Source organism: Nicotiana attenuata, chromosome 9 (assembly GCF_001879085.1).
Source record: "Nicotiana attenuata strain UT chromosome 9, NIATTr2, whole genome shotgun sequence".
In the NCBI taxonomy this organism is placed as follows: domain Eukaryota; kingdom Viridiplantae; phylum Streptophyta; class Magnoliopsida; order Solanales; family Solanaceae; genus Nicotiana; species Nicotiana attenuata.
Window position 1 is genome coordinate 25,033,291 of NC_031997.1, and position 19,679 is coordinate 25,052,969.

General features: G+C 41.4%; 1 protein-coding gene across 1 annotated transcript; it reads right to left on the bottom strand.

Moving 5' to 3' along the window:
• Positions 1,225–18,862, bottom strand: LOC109232595. The gene is made up of 11 exons (XM_019398357.1): positions 18,716–18,862; positions 18,169–18,240; positions 16,720–17,058; positions 4,141–4,200; positions 3,854–4,057; positions 3,516–3,766; positions 3,088–3,332; positions 2,437–2,994; positions 2,058–2,348; positions 1,918–1,971; positions 1,225–1,823 (listed from the first exon to the last, which is right to left on the bottom strand). Exons 1-11 carry the CDS (start codon positions 18,860–18,862, stop codon positions 1,225–1,227), a joined length of 2,820 nt encoding a protein of 939 aa, XP_019253902.1.

Consider the following 19,679-nt stretch of genomic DNA (forward strand, 5'->3'; position numbering starts at 1 on the left):
CCTACACTTCCGCCCGTATAGTGCTTCGTAAGGAGCCATCTGAATACTAACTTGGAAGCTGTTATTATAAGAGAACTCAATAAGAGGTAGATGATCATCCCAACTTCCTTTAAAATCTAGCACGCAGGCACGTAACATATCCTCAACTGTCTGAATAGTACGCTCTGCCTGTCCATCAGTTTGCGGATGAAAAGCGGTGCTAAGATTTACCTGCGTGCCTAGACCCTTCTAAAAAGATTTCCAAAAATGTGTTGTAAATTGAGCCCCTCGATCAGAGATAATAGATAATGGCACTCCGTGAAGGCGAACAATCTCTCGAATGTAAAGCTTGGCATAATCCTCGGCTGAATATGTCGTCTTGACTGGCAGGAAATGAGCAGATTTTGTAAGCCTATCAATAATTGCCCAAATAGAATCATACCTCCGTGGAGTGTGAGGAAAACCAGTGATGAAGTCCATATTTATCATGTCCCATTTCCATAATGGAAGTTCAATATACTGAGTTAGGCCTCCAGGCCTCTAATGTTCGGCTTTAACTTGCTGAGAGTTGGGACATTGGGCTACCATCTCCGCGATATCTTTTTTCATTCCATTCCACCAATAGATCTGTCGAAGGTCCCGATACATCTTTGTCACTCCGGGGTGAAATGCATATCTAGAATAATGGGCCTCAAAAAGAATCTTGTGTGGAGCTCTCCGACAGTTGATACACATAAGCGGTCCTGGTATCTAAGGACTCCATCTCCAGTTAGCTCAAATAAAGGTTGTCGCTGGTGTGGAATACTTACCCTCAGTTTTTATAATCTCAGGATCCTCGTGTTGTCACTCTTTTACTTCAGTAACAAAAGAAGATTTTGCCGTATTCTGAACGAGAATGCGTCCACCCTATGCGTCTACCAAACGCACCTGCAAACTAGCTAGCTGGCATAGATATTTGGTCATCTTGACCTTATCAACTTCAACATGGCTTAGACTGCCCATGGACTTTCGGCTAAGGGCAGCAACAATATTAGCTTTGTCGGGATCGTATAAAATATCAACATCATAGTCCTTTAGTAATTCTAGCCATCTTCTTTGTCGTAGGTTCAGCTCCCTCTTTTTAAATAAATACTGAAGGCTCTGGTGGTCGGTGAAAACATCAATATGAACCCCATATAGATAATGCCGCCAAATCTTTAGGGCGAAGACAACTGCGGCTAACTCAAGATCGTGCGTAGGATAATTCTATTCATGTTTCCGCAACTGTCTGGAGGCGTACACGATAACCTTACCATGCTGCATAAGAACACAACCTAGGCCAATTCTCGAGGCAACACAATATACAACATAACCCTCGGTGCCATCCGGAAGAGTCAAGACAGGTGCCGTCGTAAGCCTTTTCTTTAGCTCCTGAAAACTTTGTTCACATGCCTCAGTCCACTGAAACTTAGCTCCCTTATGTGTCAGTTTCGTCAATGGTGCAGAGATAGAGGAAAATCTCTCCACAAACCTTCGGTAATACCCTCCCAAGCCTAAAAAGCTATGAACCTCTGTCGGATTCAAGGGCCTCGGCCAAGTCATCACAGCTTCAATCTTTTGTCCATCAACATTGATACCATCGCCGGTAATAACATGACCAAGAAAAGCTACAGAAGTTAGCCAAAATTCACATTTAGAGAATTTATCATATAACCTGTAGTCCTGGAGAGTCTGCAATACAGCTCGCAAGTGGTCCGCATGCTCGGCTTCCGATCGTGAATATATCAGGATGTCGTCAATGAACACAATCACAAATTCATCCAAGAATGGTTTGAATACCCGGTTCATAAGATGCATAAAGGCTGCTGGGGCATTTGTAAGCCCGAAAGACATGACAAGGAATTCAAAATGGCCATACCTCATCCTAAATGCTATTTTTGGGATATCAATATCCCTGACTCGTAGCTGATGATAACCGGATCGCAAGTCGATCTTCGAAAAGCATTTGGCACCCTGTAACTGGTCGAACAAGTCATCAATCCGTGGAAGAGGATACTTATTCTTGATAGTGACTTTATTTAGTTGCCTGTAGTCAATACACATCCGCAAGAAACCATCTTTCTTTTGAACAAAGAGCACCGGAGCACCCCATGGGGATGTACTTGGCCTAATAAAGCCTTTATCGAGCAAGTCCTTCAGTTGTTCCTTAAATTCCCTTAGCTCTGCAGGAGCCATTCTGTAGGGAGGAATGGATATAGTCTGCGTATCAGGAAGCAAATCTATTGCAAAATTGATTTCCCTTTCGGGGGGAATTCCTGGAAGCTCGTCAAGGAATACCGTCGGGAATTCATTCACAATAGGAACCGACTGAAGAGTCGCTGGCTCCATATCTATATAGATGGTATATACAGCCTTTAGCAATAAACTTCCGAGCCCTAAGGTATGAAATAAACTTACCCTTGGGCGTGGCTGCATTACCTTTCCATTCAAGGACAAGCTCACTAGGAAAAAGAAATCGGACCAACTTTGCACGACAATCAATATTAGCGTAACAAGCTGCCAACCAACCCATACCCATAATGACATCGAAGTCTAGCATAACCAATTCAACTAAATCGACAAAGGTTGGACGGTCATTAATTAACACTGTACAACCTCGATAGACATGATTCGCTACAATAGAGTCGCCAACTGGTGTAGACACCTCAACTGACTGGGGCAACAACTCAGATCTCATGTCAAGCTTACCAGCAATAAATGGAGTAATATATGAAAATGTAGAGTCGGGATCTATCAATACATAAATGGCATGAGAATGTATTGTCACTATACCTGTGACAACATCTGGGAATGCCTCTGAATCTTGTCGGCCTGTGAGTGCATAAAAGCGGTTCTGACCACCACTAGAACTTGAGGTGTCTCCTCTACCTCTCCCCCTACCATGGTTCTGAGTAGACTGTGGACCTGGTCGGGGAGCACGGACTGAGTGCGAAGAGGCTGTTGTGGATCCTGAAGGCTGAGCTGGTGCACCTCTGCCTAACCCCGGGCACCGGCTAATAAAATGTCCTGTCTACCCACAATGATAACATGCACTCGAACCCTGTCTACAGTGCCCGGTGTGCAGCGTACCACACTGAGTACATGGAGGAGTAGGCTGTCTCATTTGTGCGGAATGCTCCTGTCGACGGCCCTCAGGCTGGCCTGAGCTCTGCCCCGGTCCTGACTGAATATAACGATCAAACTGCTGGCCCTGCATCTGTGGTGGGAAACTACCTGCTGACCGAGGTGGATATCGATGGAGTAGGGGCCTAAAATCACCCCGTGGCTCCCTATAAGACCCCATAGTACGAGCCCTTTTACTCTGCTCCCTATCCCTGCGAGTATCACGAATTCGACGGGAAAGGTCCTCTGTAGTCTAAGTGAAAGCCTGTATGCGGGAAATATCTATATCATCCGATAGGGATGCTACCCTACAGTCTCTAATCAGATGATCCCCCAAACCATCCATATAATGATGAACTCTAGCCCTCATGGTACGTACGATATCTGGTGCATACCTCGCTAAATCCCTCACACTCATATCCCCCTGCTTCGGGCAAAGAAACTGGTCAAGATGGGCCTCCTGAACCTCCCGTGGCAAATAATGGGCTAAAAAAGCCTCAGAGAAGTCCTCCCACTCTGCTGGCGGAGCATCAGGTCCTCTAGATCTCTCCCATGCCTCATACCATAGGAAGGCTACATCACGTAGTCGAAAAGAAGCCAACTCCACAGCCTCTGTGACGGAGGCATGTATCACCCTCAATACTCTCTACATATGGTCTATAAAGTCCTGGGGATCCTAAGTGGAACTAGATCCTGTAAATAATGGAGGGGCCAAGTGAAGAAACTCTCGTACCGTCAAGCTTCCTATCCGATCTCTTCGGGTATCTGCTCCCGACTCTAGCTGTCGCTCATGAATAGAAACCATCCTAGTCAGCAACGGAACTGCCTCCCTCATCCCCTGCTCCCCGGTCTCTGATGGGGGAACAACAGGTGCTGGAGGTAATAGAGATACCACCTGACACTGAAACTCTGATAGCCTCCATGGCCGACATCCGACCTCATAGTAATCAAATATGCATGGTATGCTCGCGTAATCGTATGTCGTCAATACATATATATTGATGCAAATGCATGACATACCCAACCAAATGCTAGCAAAGGCGGTCTCTCCCGATAGCTAACCGGTATCATATTGCCAACCTGTGGCCATCTGTACAGTATATATAGTCTTTCGGAAAAATAGGCCCCCTTACCTCCGATTATAGCTCGAAGTCCACGAATAATATGCCATGTATCATATGAACTTTGAATGCACATAATAGGCCATAACAAGAACTTAGCCAATCTTGGCTCATTGGTACACTTATTCTCATAATCTCATAATCACCTTCGTATCGCATACAATTGTCTCGTGGAACCTCATATGTTTTTTTTAATAGGCTTGAAAACTTAACTCGACTTTTAGAAAGATAACTTAAATCTGAAGATGTTCATAAAAAGCTTAAGGTACTTCACTTAGTCCTTATACCTGATTTCTTGATGATTAGTAAAAGAAAGTATTTCAAAAATCAAGTGTTTTAGTAGTTTAAACATAAAAATTATATTTGAGATTTTTGGAAATCGACGTGTCACTTTAGAGATTTTAAAATACACTATAACAAGGAAGAAGAACTAATAGCAAATACTAAATGCCTTTATTTTTAAGTCATACAACCCAAAGACGAATAAGAATTCATATATATAGACATATAGTTAAGAAAACCGACAAAATGACATATATAGATGTCGAATACCCTATTTAACCGAACGAGTGGAATATCAACCTAATAGCATCATGAAAATACTTCAGCTACGATCCCAATGCCTTTCACAGAAGGTCTTTCTAGCAATAGAATAGTAAAATATCACATTTGGCGTCTTAGGAATTTCCCAGAATTCGTGCAAAAAGGAAGGACGGAGCTTAGCCTTAACATACCTCTCCAACGAACGTCTGAATGCTTGTAGTTCCTTCACGAAAGTTGTTCCTTACGTCCTAAGCTTTGCAAACACTATATATATGCAGCATATACGCACCTATAAACAGTTCATAATTGAGTTTAAATCGGCAGATTTGCCATATGACCCTAACTTGACGAAACGTCCGTAGAACTTTGTAAAGACGATCATAAAAGAGTCCCAAGATGATATCCTTGGCAAAACAAGTATAAAGCCTGAAGAACTATCAAGAACAACAAATTCTTATCTTCCAAAAATAGCTCCAAACACAGCTAATAGAAGGGGGAAATGATTGCAAAGCGTAGAGATTGCGTTTCTAGGCACGGGGCAAACTTTAACGATAGAAATCATTAAAAACGTACCTTAATCTCTCAAGAACACCATGGAACCTTCTCTTCAGCTTGCTCACTGATTTGGGACTAAAATGAAATGTTTTCAGGTCTTAAAAGTCGAATTTGCCGACTTATACCACTTGTTTGACCCAACCTGGTTCGCGACCCGATTTCAGCCCGGACAGTCCGCGATAAAACAGTCATAACTTTTTACTCCAATATCGGTTTGATGTGAGGTTTTTTTGGTTGGGAACTAGACTCGTAGACCTTCGATTCGGTAGGTTGTGGGTCCCATAACTCGTTATATATTGGGAGAAATGATCTGATACATTTGTCCCAAAGTTTAGAAAATTTATTAGAGAAATTTACGATAACTTTTGCCGACCTTTATCGCAACTTGCTTGACTCCAAAGCTTAACATGTGACCAGTGTGATATTATAATACCTCATAACACGTTATTCTTAGCATATTAGACACTCTTAGTCTTATCCCACAGGTGCAAGTTAACTTAAACCTTCCGAACGTGCGTGGTGCTACCCGAGCCATTTCTTTACCCACAAACCTTTGTTTAAGGGATTCCTTTGACCTAAAGCTTTAGTTTAGTTCCTTGATATTACCACACATTTTCAGTCTTATTCTTCCAATGTGCTATACCCAATCATATATACCTAATATAACCACGCCACTTTACGTATATTACGTTAAAAAAAACACATGGGGTCTCACAAAAACAATAGTCAAAGTCCGGGGTCCTAGAATTTCTTCTGAGAGGGGTTTATATAGTAGAAATCAGACAGTTAAACATGGAAACAAAGTATTCAAACAAAAATAGGGAAAGATACACTAGAATCAATCAGAATCAATCTTAGGGCATCTAACACATAGAATAAGGAAGTTCGGTGATTTAAACAAGGGACAAAAAATGACATGCGAGAATCAAGTAGTACTCAAAATATGGAAATACAACAGGTTCAACAGAGAATAAGGAAAATAGCATATGAAAATCAATTAGAGTTTGTTTTAAGGTATGTAAAATTGAAAAATAGGGAAAATACAGCGGGTTAAGCAAAATAAGGAAAATATTAGTCAAACACAAGAAAGAGAAAAGTATCAATCAGAAATCAGTAACGAATAAGGGGAAAATATCAAACCCTAGTTCAGACTGATCCTTGAATCGGACTAAAAATACAAAGACCGTTCAATATAACATGTATAGAGACAGAAGATCATCCAGATCTTCATAGAATCAAAGTGAATCGGCCCGGTCTTGCGAGGTAGTTCTTGCCAACAATAGGGAAAGAACTAAGTGATGCCAAAATCATGCATATAACGATAGAGTATCACAAAATAGGTAAGTAAATCATGGATTGATTCCATGTTTGAGCCTAAATCGGAGAGGATTAGGTAGGGGTGTGCATTCGATTTTGACCCTTATCGATAATTACTTATCGATTATCGATTTGTACATATGCTTATTGTTATCGTTTCAATAAGGTTTCGATTTTTTCGATTTCGATTTATCGATTTTGGGGGCTTATCGATTCGGTTATCGATTACACCAATAAGAAAATTTGCGGGATTCCACGGAAAGTATATCGCTATAAATGCGCCTAACTAATATGGAGAAAAAGAAGCTAATATAAGACGAACACCATTTATAATATAAAAATTATGTCAACAAGCACATGCAACAAAACTAAAGTAAGGGATCAAATGTATGCCACCAACACTCCAACGGTATAAAAAACAAAACAAAACAAAACACATCATCATGGCTAATTCTGTTTTTCATTAATTTGAACTTCATTCCCTTGATCTTTAAATATGATCGTTCCTTAAATGTGGTAGAGGAAATAATAGGGTAAGGGACTTAGGGTAAAGGAAAGGGTATAGATTAGGGAAAATAATATTGTATAGCCGCTTTCAAAATAGTAGCGGAATATATATACATTTTGTATGTTATATTAATCTACACAAATAGGTAATTACTCATTTAACAAGTGTCTATAGTCTAGGGGTGTGCATTCGATTTATCGATTCGATTTTGACCCTTATCGATAATTACTTATCGATTATCGATTTGTAAATATGCTTATCGTTATCGTTTCAATAAGGTTTCGATTTTTTTGATTTCGATTTCGATAACAAATAATCAATTCGATTTATCGATAAACCGATTCGAATGCACACCCCTAGGATTAGGGGTTACGGCGCTAGGGTTTGACAGAGAGAGAGGGGAGTTTGAGAGAATTCAAGGGCGGCGGATAAAGGGGCAAATGGGTTACGGTTTTGGGTGAAAGGGGGGTAATTAAAAGGGGTAGGTTAATTGTAGGCCGTTGGTCTTAGAGATCAACGGCCAGGATCTTAAAATGGTACTGGGGCGGGTCATGTAAATGGGTTACCGGTTGGGTTAAAATAAAGGGGGTTTGTTTTAGGCCTGGGTAATTGGATTAATGTATAGGGTAATTGGGCTGGGTTATTAGGTCCGAAATTGAGTAGGAATTTAGGCTAGTTTTTAAATACCGAATATTTAGCAAGAAATAATTTATAATAATAATTAATAAATACAAAAAATATTATTTGTGCACTAAAATGATTAAAAATAGTAAGTTAACATTATAAAAATATAAAAAATAGTTTTTGCATAATTAATGTGATTATGCATGAATGTAGACTAATATTTCAAAAATATGCAATTAGCCTAAAAATATAAATGTAATTATAAAAAATACAGTAAAATATTTAAAAACGTACATGGTAGTATAAATGATGAGTTTGGATGATTAAATCACCATAAAATCAATTTGAAGGATAATTATTGGGTATTGATACAATAAAATATAGAAAGACATTGATTTAAAACCTTTAAAAATTATTGAAAATTATGTAAAATGCATGTATAGGTTCATAAACTAAATGATGATGAAAATACACTATTTTGGAAGTATATATATACAACTTAAATATGAGGGAAAAATTGGGTATCACAAGCTGCCCTTCTTTACCCGGGAATGATAAAAGAATTATCGGGTAAAGAAATGATGACCTATTTTGACCGAATTTAATTATTTTAAAAATAAAGGTTGAACTCTGGTTTCTGAGTTGCCTACATATCCCTGGTTTTATAGGAATCATGCCATGTGTAGTTCTGGATCCAACGATGAACGAAACCGATGGAGTTGTTATAGGAATGGTTGTACGTTTCGGAAAAGGTTCTTTTGGAAGGATAATATCGGATGGATTTTGCGGAGTTGTGAATGTGAATCTGAAACGTAACGGATGTGTTATAGAGCAAGTATCTGAATAGCTATAGAGTAAGAAGCGTGAAATGATAAAGGTCGGTTATGTTTAAAACACTTGCAGAATGTGAACGTTATGAACGGAAATCGGAGCGAAGATTGCTCCCGTTTAAAGAACGGTTTCTTCCTGGTTTACCTGCAAAACTTAAAACTCGATACATGCAAATATATAGATTATTGCGAGAATTTAAACATGATGTAAATTCCCTTTGGACCATGAAGGTTGTCTTTGGACGGTGAGGATGATGTCCTTAGACCATGATGTCCAGGGCCATGAATCACGTGATAAGGGATTCACAGGCCAGAAATGATGTTCTCGGTCCATGAGAATGGTGCCTCTGAACTATGACGCCTTTGAGTAATGATGTGCAATATTGAGAGATCCTCAGGCCTTGACATGGTGTCTTCAGGCTATGAGGATGATGCCTTCGAACTATGACGCCTTTGGACAAAATGGCAATATTTCAGCCCATGAGATGCAAAGACATGAGGTCGGGCCATATAAGAAGCGAAACAAGACAGAGCTTAGTCTTTCGTAAGATTGGGGCAAAGCTTAGCCCCGAGAAGGCAAAATAGTTCTGGATTTCAAGTAGCATAGCATTCGGTATTGGGCAAGGAAAGGCAGAGCTTAGCCTTATGTAGTTATAGGGACAATGCTTAGCCTCATGAAGAAGAGGGAGACAGGGCTTAGTCTCATGCAATGGAAGGCGGTGCTTAGCCTTATGCAAGTGAGGAGGCAGGGCTTAGCCTCATGTAGAATAGAAAACAATGCTTAGTCTCGATGCAAGGAAGGCAATGCTTAGCCTTATGCAATTGAGGAGGCAGGGCTTAGCCTCATGCAAAATAGAAGACTAGGGCTTAGCCTTATGATAGAATAGGAGACAATGCTTAGTCTCATGCAAGGGAAGGCAGTGCTTAGCCTTATGCAGTTAGGGGGGAAATGCTTAGCCTTATGCAAGGAAAGGCAATGCTTAGCCTTATGCAAGTAGGGAGGCAATGCTTAGCTTCATGCAAGAAGAGGAGACAATGCTTAGTCTCATGCAAGAAGAGAAGACAATGCTTAGTCTCGATGCAAGGAAAGGCAATGCTTAGCCTTATGCAATTGAGCAGGCATTCCTTAGCCTTATGCAATTGAAGAGGCAGGGCTTAGCCTCATGCAAAATGGGAGACAATGCTTAGTCTCATGCAATGGAAGGTAGTGCTTAGCCTTATACAGTTGAGGAGGTAGGGCTTATCCTCATGCATGAAGGTGTTTTTCGTAGCAGTCCAAGGGGGTGGTTTACTTTTGGGCATGCTTCGTTTGCTTTGCTCTTCTTCTTCGGACACATTTGGCATGGTGCTAGAACCTTGTTCAGAGATGTTTTTGCTGGTATTGACCCAGATTTAGATGCTCAAGTCGAATTTGGAGCATTCCAAAAACTTGGAGATCCAACTACAAAAAGACAGGCAGCCTGATACAACATTGCCTTGGTATCTTTCTTTCGCCCTTATTTTCTTTCTTTTACTTTTATTGACATAGGGTACCAGAGAAATCTTTATTTGAATCAACTTCGTTTTTACTCTTGTTCGTTCTTTATCCGGAAGATGATAAAAAAAAGAAAATAAAAAGAAACAAACAGGTATGAAAGCTATAATTGTAAACCACGATCAAATCTATGGAAGCATTGGTTTATACATTCCTCTTAGTCTCGACTCTAGGGATAATTTTTTTCGCTATCTTTTTTCGAGAACCGCCNCAATGCTTAGCCTCATGCAAGAAAGGGAGACAGTGCTTAGTCTCATGCAATGAAAGGGAGACAATGCTTAGTCTCACGCAATGAAAGGCAATGCTTAGCCTTATGCAGTTGAGGAGGCAGGGCTTAGCCTCATGCAAAATGGGAGACAATGCTTAGTCTCATGCAAGAAAGGGAGACAGTGCTTAGTATCATGCAATGAAAGGCAATGCTTAGCCTTATGCAGTTGAGGAGGTAGGACTTAGCCTTATGCAAAATGGGAGATAGTGCTTAGTCTCATGCAAGAAAGGGAGACAGTGCTTAGTCTCATGCAATGAAAGGCAATGCTTAGCTTTATGCAGCTGAGGAGGCAAGGCTTAGCCTCATGCAAAATGGGAGACAGTGCTTAGTCTCATGTAATGGAAGGGAGACAGTGCTTAGTCTCATGCAATGAAAGGCAATGCTTAGCCTTATGCAGTTGAGGAGGCAGGGCTTAGCCTCATGCAAAATGGGAGACAATGCTTAGTCTCATGCAATGGAAGGTAGTGCTTAGCCTTATACAGTTGAGGAGGTAGGGCTTATCCTCATGCAAGAATAGGAGACAATGCTTAGTCTCATGCAAGGGAAGGCAGTGCTTAGCCTTATGCAGTTAGGGAGGCGATGCTTAGCCTTATGCAAGAAGAGGTAGATAGGGCTTAGTCTCATGCAATGGAAGGCATTGCTTAGCCTTATGCAATTGAGGAGGCAATGCTTAGCCTTATGCAATTGAGGAGGCAGGGCTTAGCCTCATGCAAAATGGGAGGCAATGCTTAGTCTCATGCAATGGAAGGCAGTGCTTAGCCTTGTGCAATTAAGGAGACAATGCTTAGCCTTATGCAATTTAGGAGGAAGGGCGTAGCCTCATGCAAAATGGGAGACAATACTTAGTCTCATGCAATGGAAAGATAATGAGTGATAGCAGAGTATTTTCTTATCTAGATATGTTTGCGTTTGGCAATTTTGTCGTTACGAAGATAGTGATATTGATATGTGTATACTTGTGAATACTCCTGTTATGTTCATTGTGTCTGCATCCACAGAAAAATCGTGAGTTTTGCGGGGAAGGTTGGTTCATGCCTTCGCCTGCTTGCTTTGCTTTGTTTTTCTCTGGAGATCGTGTTCGAGTTACCCTGGATAACATCTGGCTGCCATAGAAATAAAGTTTTTGAAAAAATATGCAATCACTTTGATAAATATAGTTATTTAAAAACATAGTAGTATGCAATATCAAGTAAATTAGATGAACCAATGCTGTGACACTTTAAAGACATTGCGACTTCTTTGCACTAGAATTTTGAGGGTCCTCCTCAAAGTTCTGCCCCAGTTTAATATGCCATTCTTCGACCGTTCTGCATATGACGAAGTTGGCTGGACTTGCTCCAGAATTTTGAGGGTCCTCTTCAAAATTCTGCCCCAATTTCTGACCATGGGGAAAATGAAGATTTTATTAAGATGTGACCAAAACCACGGGGCTGCCTATGTATCCCCTCTTAAACGGGAATCGGGTCAAGCGTAGTTCAGTTACATCAAATGAAGAAATATAAACAATCCTAAACATACTATCTGTTGACTGCGTATGAATTGATAGGGTTTGGCCAAATTTCTTCGTCCATTTCTACAAGTATGAGTGCTCCTCCTGTTTGTACCCTATGGACCATGTAGGGCCCTTGCCAATTAGGTGAAAAATTCCCTTTAGCTTCATCCTGATGTGGAAAGATTTCCTTCAGCACCAGTTGCCCCGGTGCGAACTGTCTGGGTCTGACCCTTTTGTGGAAAGCTCTGGACGTTCTTTTTTGATAAAGCTGACCATGGCATACCGCATTCATTCCTTTCCCGTCAATAAGGGCCAATTGTTCATAGCGACTTTGTATCCATTCTGCATCACTGAGTTCTGCTTCTTGTATTATTCTCAAAGAAGGAATTTCAACTTCAGCGGGAATGACAACTTCAGTACCGTAGGCCAACATGTAGGGAGTTGCACCGATTGATGTGCAAACTATGGTACAATACCCCAATAAGGCAAATGGTAATTTCTCGTTCCATTGCTTGTGGTTGTCTACCATTTCCTTAGAATTTTCTTGATGTTCTTGTTGGCGGCCTCCATGGCTCTATTCATTTGAGGTCTGTATGCTGTGGAATTCTTATGCTTGATCTTGAAGGTTTTACACATAGCTCTCATTAAGTCGCTGTTGAGGTTGGCAGCGTTGTCGGTGATGATGGATTCTGGAACACTGAATCGGCAAACAATACGATTCCTGACAAAATCTGCAATGACTTTGTTGGTTACAGCCTTGTAAGATGTAGCCTCAACCCATTTTGTGAAGTAGTTTATGGCCACTAGAATGAACCTGTTCCCGTTCGAAGCGGCGGGCTCGATCGGACCAATGACATCCATTCCCCAAGCGGCAAAAGGCCAAGGTGCACTTGTTGCATTGAGTTCATTTGGTGGTACCCGTATCATATCTGCATGTATTTGACAATGGTGACACTTTTGGACATACCTGATATAGTCCGTTTCTATATTCATCCAAAAATATCCTGCCCTCAATATCTTCTTGGCTAAAACAAAACTGTTCATATGTGGTCCACAAGTTCCGGCATGTATCTCTTCGAGTAGTTTGAAAGCTTCCTTGGCGTCAACGCACCGTAATAATCCCAAGTCTGGAGTCCTTCCGTATAGAGTTCCTCCACTTTGGAAGAATTGATTGGATAATCTTCAGAGTGTGCGTTTCTGAGTATGATTTGCATGTTCCGTGTATTCTCCTTTTGCCAAGTATTCCTTGATATGGAACCACGGATACCCATCCATTTCTTCTTCAACATGAGCGCAATAAGCTGGCTGATTATGGATTCTTACCGGACTAGGGTCGATGAAATTCTTGTTCGGATGCTGTATCATGGAGGACAAAGTGACTAATGCGTCTGCGAACTCATTCTGTATTCTCGGAACATGTTTGAACTCTATCTTTGTGAACCTCTTCATCAACTCTTGCATGTGATATAGATATGGTAATATTTTGGTATTCTTTATAGCCCACTCTCCTAGAACCTGCTGTACCAGAAGGTCAGAGTCACCAATTACTACTAACTCCTAGATATTCATGTCAATTGCTAAATTAATCCCCAAGATGCAAGCCTCGTATTTTGCCATATTGTTGGTGCACGGAAATATGAGTTTCACGGATACCGGATAATGTTGCCCTGTCTACACCAAAATAGTTCCAATATCTGCTCCTTTGAAATTTGCAGGCCCATCAAAGAACATTCTCCAACCATCATATGTTTTAGTGATATCTTCTCCTACAAATTCTACTTCTTCATCGGGAAAATACGTTTTCTGTGGTTCGTATTCTCCTCCTACAAGATTTTCTGCGAGATGATCTACTAAAGCCTGTCCTTTGACCGCCTTCTGAGTCACATAGACAATATCAAATTCACCCAACAGTATCTACCATTTTGCTAGTTTCCCTGTAGGCATTGGTTTCTGGAAAATGTATTTCAGAGGATCCATCCTTGATATGAGATATGTGGCATAGGCACAGAAGCAGTGCCTCAATTCTGAGCTATCCACGTCAGAGCGAAGCAAGTGCGTTCCAGCAGAGAATACCATGCTTCGTAGGGTGTGAACTTCTTACTCAGATAACATATGGCCTATTTCTTTCTTCCCGTCTCGTCATGTTGTCCCAAGACTCAATCAAAAGCTTCATTGAGTACGGACAGACAGAGTAACAGAGGTCTGCCAGGTTTCGGCGGGACTACGACTGGCGGTGTGGACAAATATTCCTTGATTATATCAAAAGCTTTCTGATAGTCTTCGGTTCAACTTGTTGCGGCATCCTTTTTTAACATTTTGAAAATTGGCTCACAGAGCACAGTCGATTGTGCTATGAAGCAGCTGATGTAATTGAGACGCCCCAAAAAACTCATTACATCTTTCTTGCTCTTCGAAGGTGGCAAATCTTGGATAGCTTTGACCTTTGACGGGTCTAGCTCTATTCATCCGCGGCTGACTATGAATCCTAACAACTTTCCAGCAGGGAATCCAAAGACACATTTTTCGGGGTTCATTTTTAGATTGTACCTTCGAAACTGATTATAGAATTTCCTCAAGTCTGCTATATGATCTGTGCTTCTTCTGGATTCGATGATGACGTCATCCACGTACACCTCTATTTCTTTGTGAATCATGTCATGGAAAATAGTCGTCATAGCTCTCATATAAGTGGCTCCAGCATTTTTCAGGCCAAATGGCATCATTTTAAAACAATATATCCCCCACAGACTGATAAAGGTTGTCTTCTCGGCATCTTCTTCATCCATCCAGATGTGATGATATCCCACGAAGCAATCCACAAAGGAATGGAGTTCATGCTTGGCACAGTTGTCGATCAGTAAGTGTATATTGGGTAACAGAAAATCATCTTTGGGACTTGATTTGTTTAAATCTTGATAGTCGACACATACTCTAACCTTCCCATCCTTCTTCAAAACTCGCACGATGTTGGCCAACCAGGTAGGATATCCAACCACTCTATGAACCTTAGCTTTTATCTGCTTGGTGACTTCCTCTTTGATTTACAGACTCATATCCGGTTTGAACTTTCTGAGCTTCTGCTTTACAGGCAGACCCATAGGATTGGTAGGTAGTTTATGAGCCACTATTGACGTGCTCAAACCAGTCATATCATCATAAGACCACGCGAAAATATCTTCATACTCCTTCAGGAAACGGGTGTACTCCTCCTTCTCTGATGGTGACAGGTGAATGCTTATGCGAGTTTCTTTGACCGTTTCAGAATCTCCCAAATTGACCATCTCAGTTTCGTCCATAATGGACTTAGGCTTGTTCTCAAACTTTTCCACTTCTATGACAATTTCCTCAAGTATTATGTCTTCTTCTTCTTCTATTTCGTCTAAACCACTATGCTTATGTTGCATTGTCTCATTACATGTCCCAGTCGTTGGTTCATCGGGATAAGTAGTAATAATGTTATAGAGAGAAAATGTGAAGGATAATAATAAATTCTAAAATAGCATTGCATTAGATAAATCTTGAAAACATTAAAAAAAGGTACGGCTCGATGACTCGAGCAATTATTTCAAAACAAAATACGTCTAAAACAAAATACTGAAAATGTCTTAGATGCTGAAAATTGCTTTCAAAAATTGATAATGCTAATTGCCAGGCTACCCAGGAACTCGAGGGGCCCGGGACGGTGCAGCAGTCCAGTTCTTGAGAACAACTCCTTTTCCCATGGTCTGAATTGTAAAGTCTTCCTCTTCCTCTTCCTCTTCCATGTCTTCATCGTCCAGAAATAGATTCCTCAGGCCAGCTAAAGCCTCATCTTCTTCGCATCTTCATATCACGTCAGTCTGTTGAAATGTCTGGTGTATATGCGGTATTGGCTGTTCAAGAGGGTAATAAAGACCACGTCATGGTGACGACCAATTCTGATACTCGTGCCAGGTGTATTCATACCCAAGCCCAAAAGTTGTTTCGTGATACTTTAGATATATCGGTTTGGTGGTCCCTTGGAGATTATTGTCGAGACCCTTGCCTGGTTCATATCATGTCCATGATAATATGCTTTCAATCTTATTACTCCACCATTTGTCTTTCTCAATTGCATTGACGTGCTTGATGCGATGATATGTTTCTCCACCCAACTTCCTTCTATTCTCGACAACCAGAATAGTTTGATTTGTATGAATGGGATTACTCCTGTCCCCATGGATTATAACTTCCTGATTATTCCATTCAAACTTCACATCCTGATGTAGGGTGGAGGCTACGGCCCCAACAGCATGTATCCAAGGTCGTCCCAACAACAGATTATATGTGGCGGATATGTCCAATACTTGAAATTCCACGTCAAACCAAGTCAGGCCCATCTGCAACATAGGTTGACCTCCACAATTGTGGCCCTTTGGGACTCATCGAATGCTTTCACGTTCATAGTTCCTACTCGTATCTCATGAAAACCTTTACCCAACCTCTTCAAAGTACTCAATGGACAAATGTTGAGACTCGAACCCCCATTTATCAGGACCCTGGCGATGAATTTGTCCTCAAACTGTACCGTGATATACAGTGCTCTGTTGTGACTTAGTCTTTCTGGCGGCAGTTCGTCTTCGTGAAAAGTGATCTTGTGGCTTTCCAATACTTGCCCTACCATATTAGCCATTTATCCACTAGTGGCATTATTGGGTACATAAGCTTCGTTCAGCACTTTCATCAATGCATTCCTATGGGCTTTAGAATTTTATAGTAGTGATAGAATGGATATCTGAGCAGGAGTTTTGTTCAGATGATCAACCACTGAACACTCTCTTGCTTGCACCTTTCTCCAAAGATCGTCTAGGCCGCTTTCAGTGATAGGTTGCTTGGGAGCTGCTTCTTTACTTGTTCTTCCCAAATGCTCAGGCGCGTAAACCCTACCAGTCCTTGTCATACCTTGTGTTGCACCGATTTCTTCCATTTTTCCCTTTCCTTTCCTTCTCTCCTCTACAGCATAGTCCAATGGTATAGCTTTGGAGTGAAAAGAGAGGTTAGGTGCTACCGTCACAGTAAAGGGTGTGGTTACTTCCACCTCAAATGGGGTTGATGCAGTTGAGGGCGTTGTTGTTTTAACCTCAAACGGAGTTGGCGTGGCTATTTCAACCTCAATCGGTGATTGAATCTGCACTATAATAGGCATGAGAGTGACTGGAGGTATTTCAGGTTGATCCCCTTCATGAATGAGTCTAATTGATCCTTCCGGATCCCATTCTTCATCAGTTTCGGTCACATTTACCCCCTCGCCCCTGTGATCTGGGAGAGGATTGTTGCATACATTAGGTGCTTCCTCTTTTGCTTGTATAACCTTGGTGTCAATCACCGTCTAGATCTTATCCTTCAAAGTGCGACATTCATCGATAGTATGACCCTTCATGACCGAGTGATAGGCACATGTCTTGCTTAGATTGACCCACTGAGAGGATTTTTCCATGGAAACGGCGAGAATGGGAGTGACATAACCGGCGGCCTTCAGTTTCTCATACAACTGATCGATGGGTTCAGCAATATGAGTGTATTGTCTTGGTGGTCTATGGTCGAAATTTGGTCTGGGTTTTTGGTAGTTTTGGCGGGCTGGTGGTGGTGAGTGGTACTATGCAGGTTGAGTGTTATAAGTATGGTAGGTGGCAGCAGGTTGTTGGTATCTAGGGGTGAAGGTTGATATGTGGGTGGAGGTGTTTGGTATGTAAGGGGAGACTTCGGACCTTGGGCTACCATTACTGCACCAACTTCTTTCTTCTTAGAGATACCTTCGACTGCAAGGCTTTGTTTGTAACCTGTAGTGCCTCAAAATTTATCACCATTCTGCTTTTAATTCTTTCCTCTATTCTTTCTCCCAATTTGATGATATCGGAGAACTTATGGTTTTCAATAACCATCGGCCTTTCATAGTATTGTGGATCTTGAGCTCTGACGAAGAACTTATTCATATGTTGTTCTTCCAGTGCCGGCCTTACTTTCGCAGCTTCTGATCTCCATCGAGTAGCATATTCGCAAAAAATTTCTGTGGGCTTCTTCTTAAGATTCTGAATGTAGAAGACATCTGGCGTATTTTCTATACTGAACCTGAATCGATCCATTAAATCTGATGCACCTAGTTAACCCATTTCTTTGGGTTTTGACTCATGTACCAAGATAGTTCGTCCCCAATGAGGCTCCTCATGAACAACTTCATGCGGATTATTTCATCTTTACCAATCCCTAGGAGATTGTCACAATATGTTCTCAAGTGTACCTTTGGATCACCTGTCCCGTCATACATTTCGCACTTAGGAGGTTTGTAACCCTCTGGTAGTTCTACTTCCGGCTGCATACACAAATCTTCATAATTCAAACCTTCGATGCCTTTACCACCTTGGACTCGACTACTAAGTTTCTTGAACTCTTCTGCCATGTTCTGGATGAGCAGGTCCTTCTTGGCGGATTCAGGTATGTATAGGGTTTGTTGTGGAGTGTGGGGTAAGTTTTCCACATATATAGGGTTGCTTTGATGGACTCTAGGAATTTGGGCATAGTGGTGGTCATTGGTTGAGTTGTGGTGCATTTTGAGGACTGTGGTAGGTGGTGGTTTGTGAATACTGAGTCGGGTGGTGATGATGTTGTGGAGGGTCGGTACTGGTAAAGGATTAGGATTTCGAGGAGGTGTGGCATACTGATGAGGTGCGAGAGGATTTTGTTAATTTTGTGTGTTCTGGGGAGGTGCCAGGTTTTGAGCGTTTGTGTTCGGTCAGGTTAATATCGGGGACGTTCAGGGTAAGGGAAAGATTTTCCAAGTTCCGTACCTGGTCAACTTCCCCTTGTAGCTTCAGTGTCTTTTGTTCCAACCGTAAGACCAAGTCATTCTGTGCCGGAGTACTCCGATCATCCGAAGTCTCGACATTCTCTGCGAGCGTAGCGTTGTCTTTCCTGATACCGCTCGTATCATCCATTCTAGTTTTTCCTTTGCTTTTAGGATCGCTTGGAGGACGAGGAGGTGGAGGACCTCTAGATCTGGTATGATATGATGATGATGCCGGTATGCATGAACCAACCTTAGGGGATGGGAATAAACAAATAAAGAAAAGAAGAAAACAAAAAAAGAAAGGTAAACAAGTCAGTAAGGAGTATTAAAAGGATGTTTGCGGTATTTAAACACATATTGCGGAATTATAATTTTGTGTCCTAATTTGGGGACCTCATTGTGCCCGAGGTAGGCTTAAGCGACATATAGATTTGGAGAAAATTGATGCCAATAACTGCGTCATTTCATTAATATGATAAATAAACCAAATATCTACTAAAACGACAATAATTATAAAGAGTCACTAATGGAATTTGCCTTATTACAACCAAAGTCTAAACGAATCTAGAAAGCAAGCAAAACAAAATTCCTAATCTATTTGGTCCCAGAGGAACCTTCTCCATGCTTGGCCTTCTTTGCTCCATCGATCAGGTTCCCCAGGTCGCGCATGTCCAACAGTAGATATGCCCTTGCTAAGAGCCCTCCTTCATTTCCATCCATGTTTTGACAGCCTGCAACCCTCTTTCTCATCTTCCCTTCAAGCCCCATCAACCCCTACTCTAAATATTCTAACCTCTCTGTTGACTTAGTAGCGATTTCTCTTCACTCGTTGATTGCTTCCATGTCCACTTTATGTTGTTCCAAATGCCTGGCTTCACACTCGAAAACCCTTTTGCGCAACATCCTCTATTTGACTTGTGCTTCACCAGCATCGTCTACAACCCTATTCTTTAGATTAATCCCTG

Coding starts and splice junctions, on each gene's coding strand:
- LOC109232595 (XM_019398357.1), bottom strand. CDS start 18,862: ATGGATGATACGAGCGGTATCAGGAAAGACAACGCTACGCTCGCAGAG. Junction 17,059..18,168: donor ACGGGACAGGTGATCCAAAG/GTACACTTGAGA, acceptor ATTATAGTGCAG/ATTCAATCACCGATTGAGGT. Junction 3,333..3,515: donor AGTGTGAGGGATTTAGCGAG/GTATGCACCAGA, acceptor TGATACTCGCAG/GGATAGGGAGCAGAGTAAAA.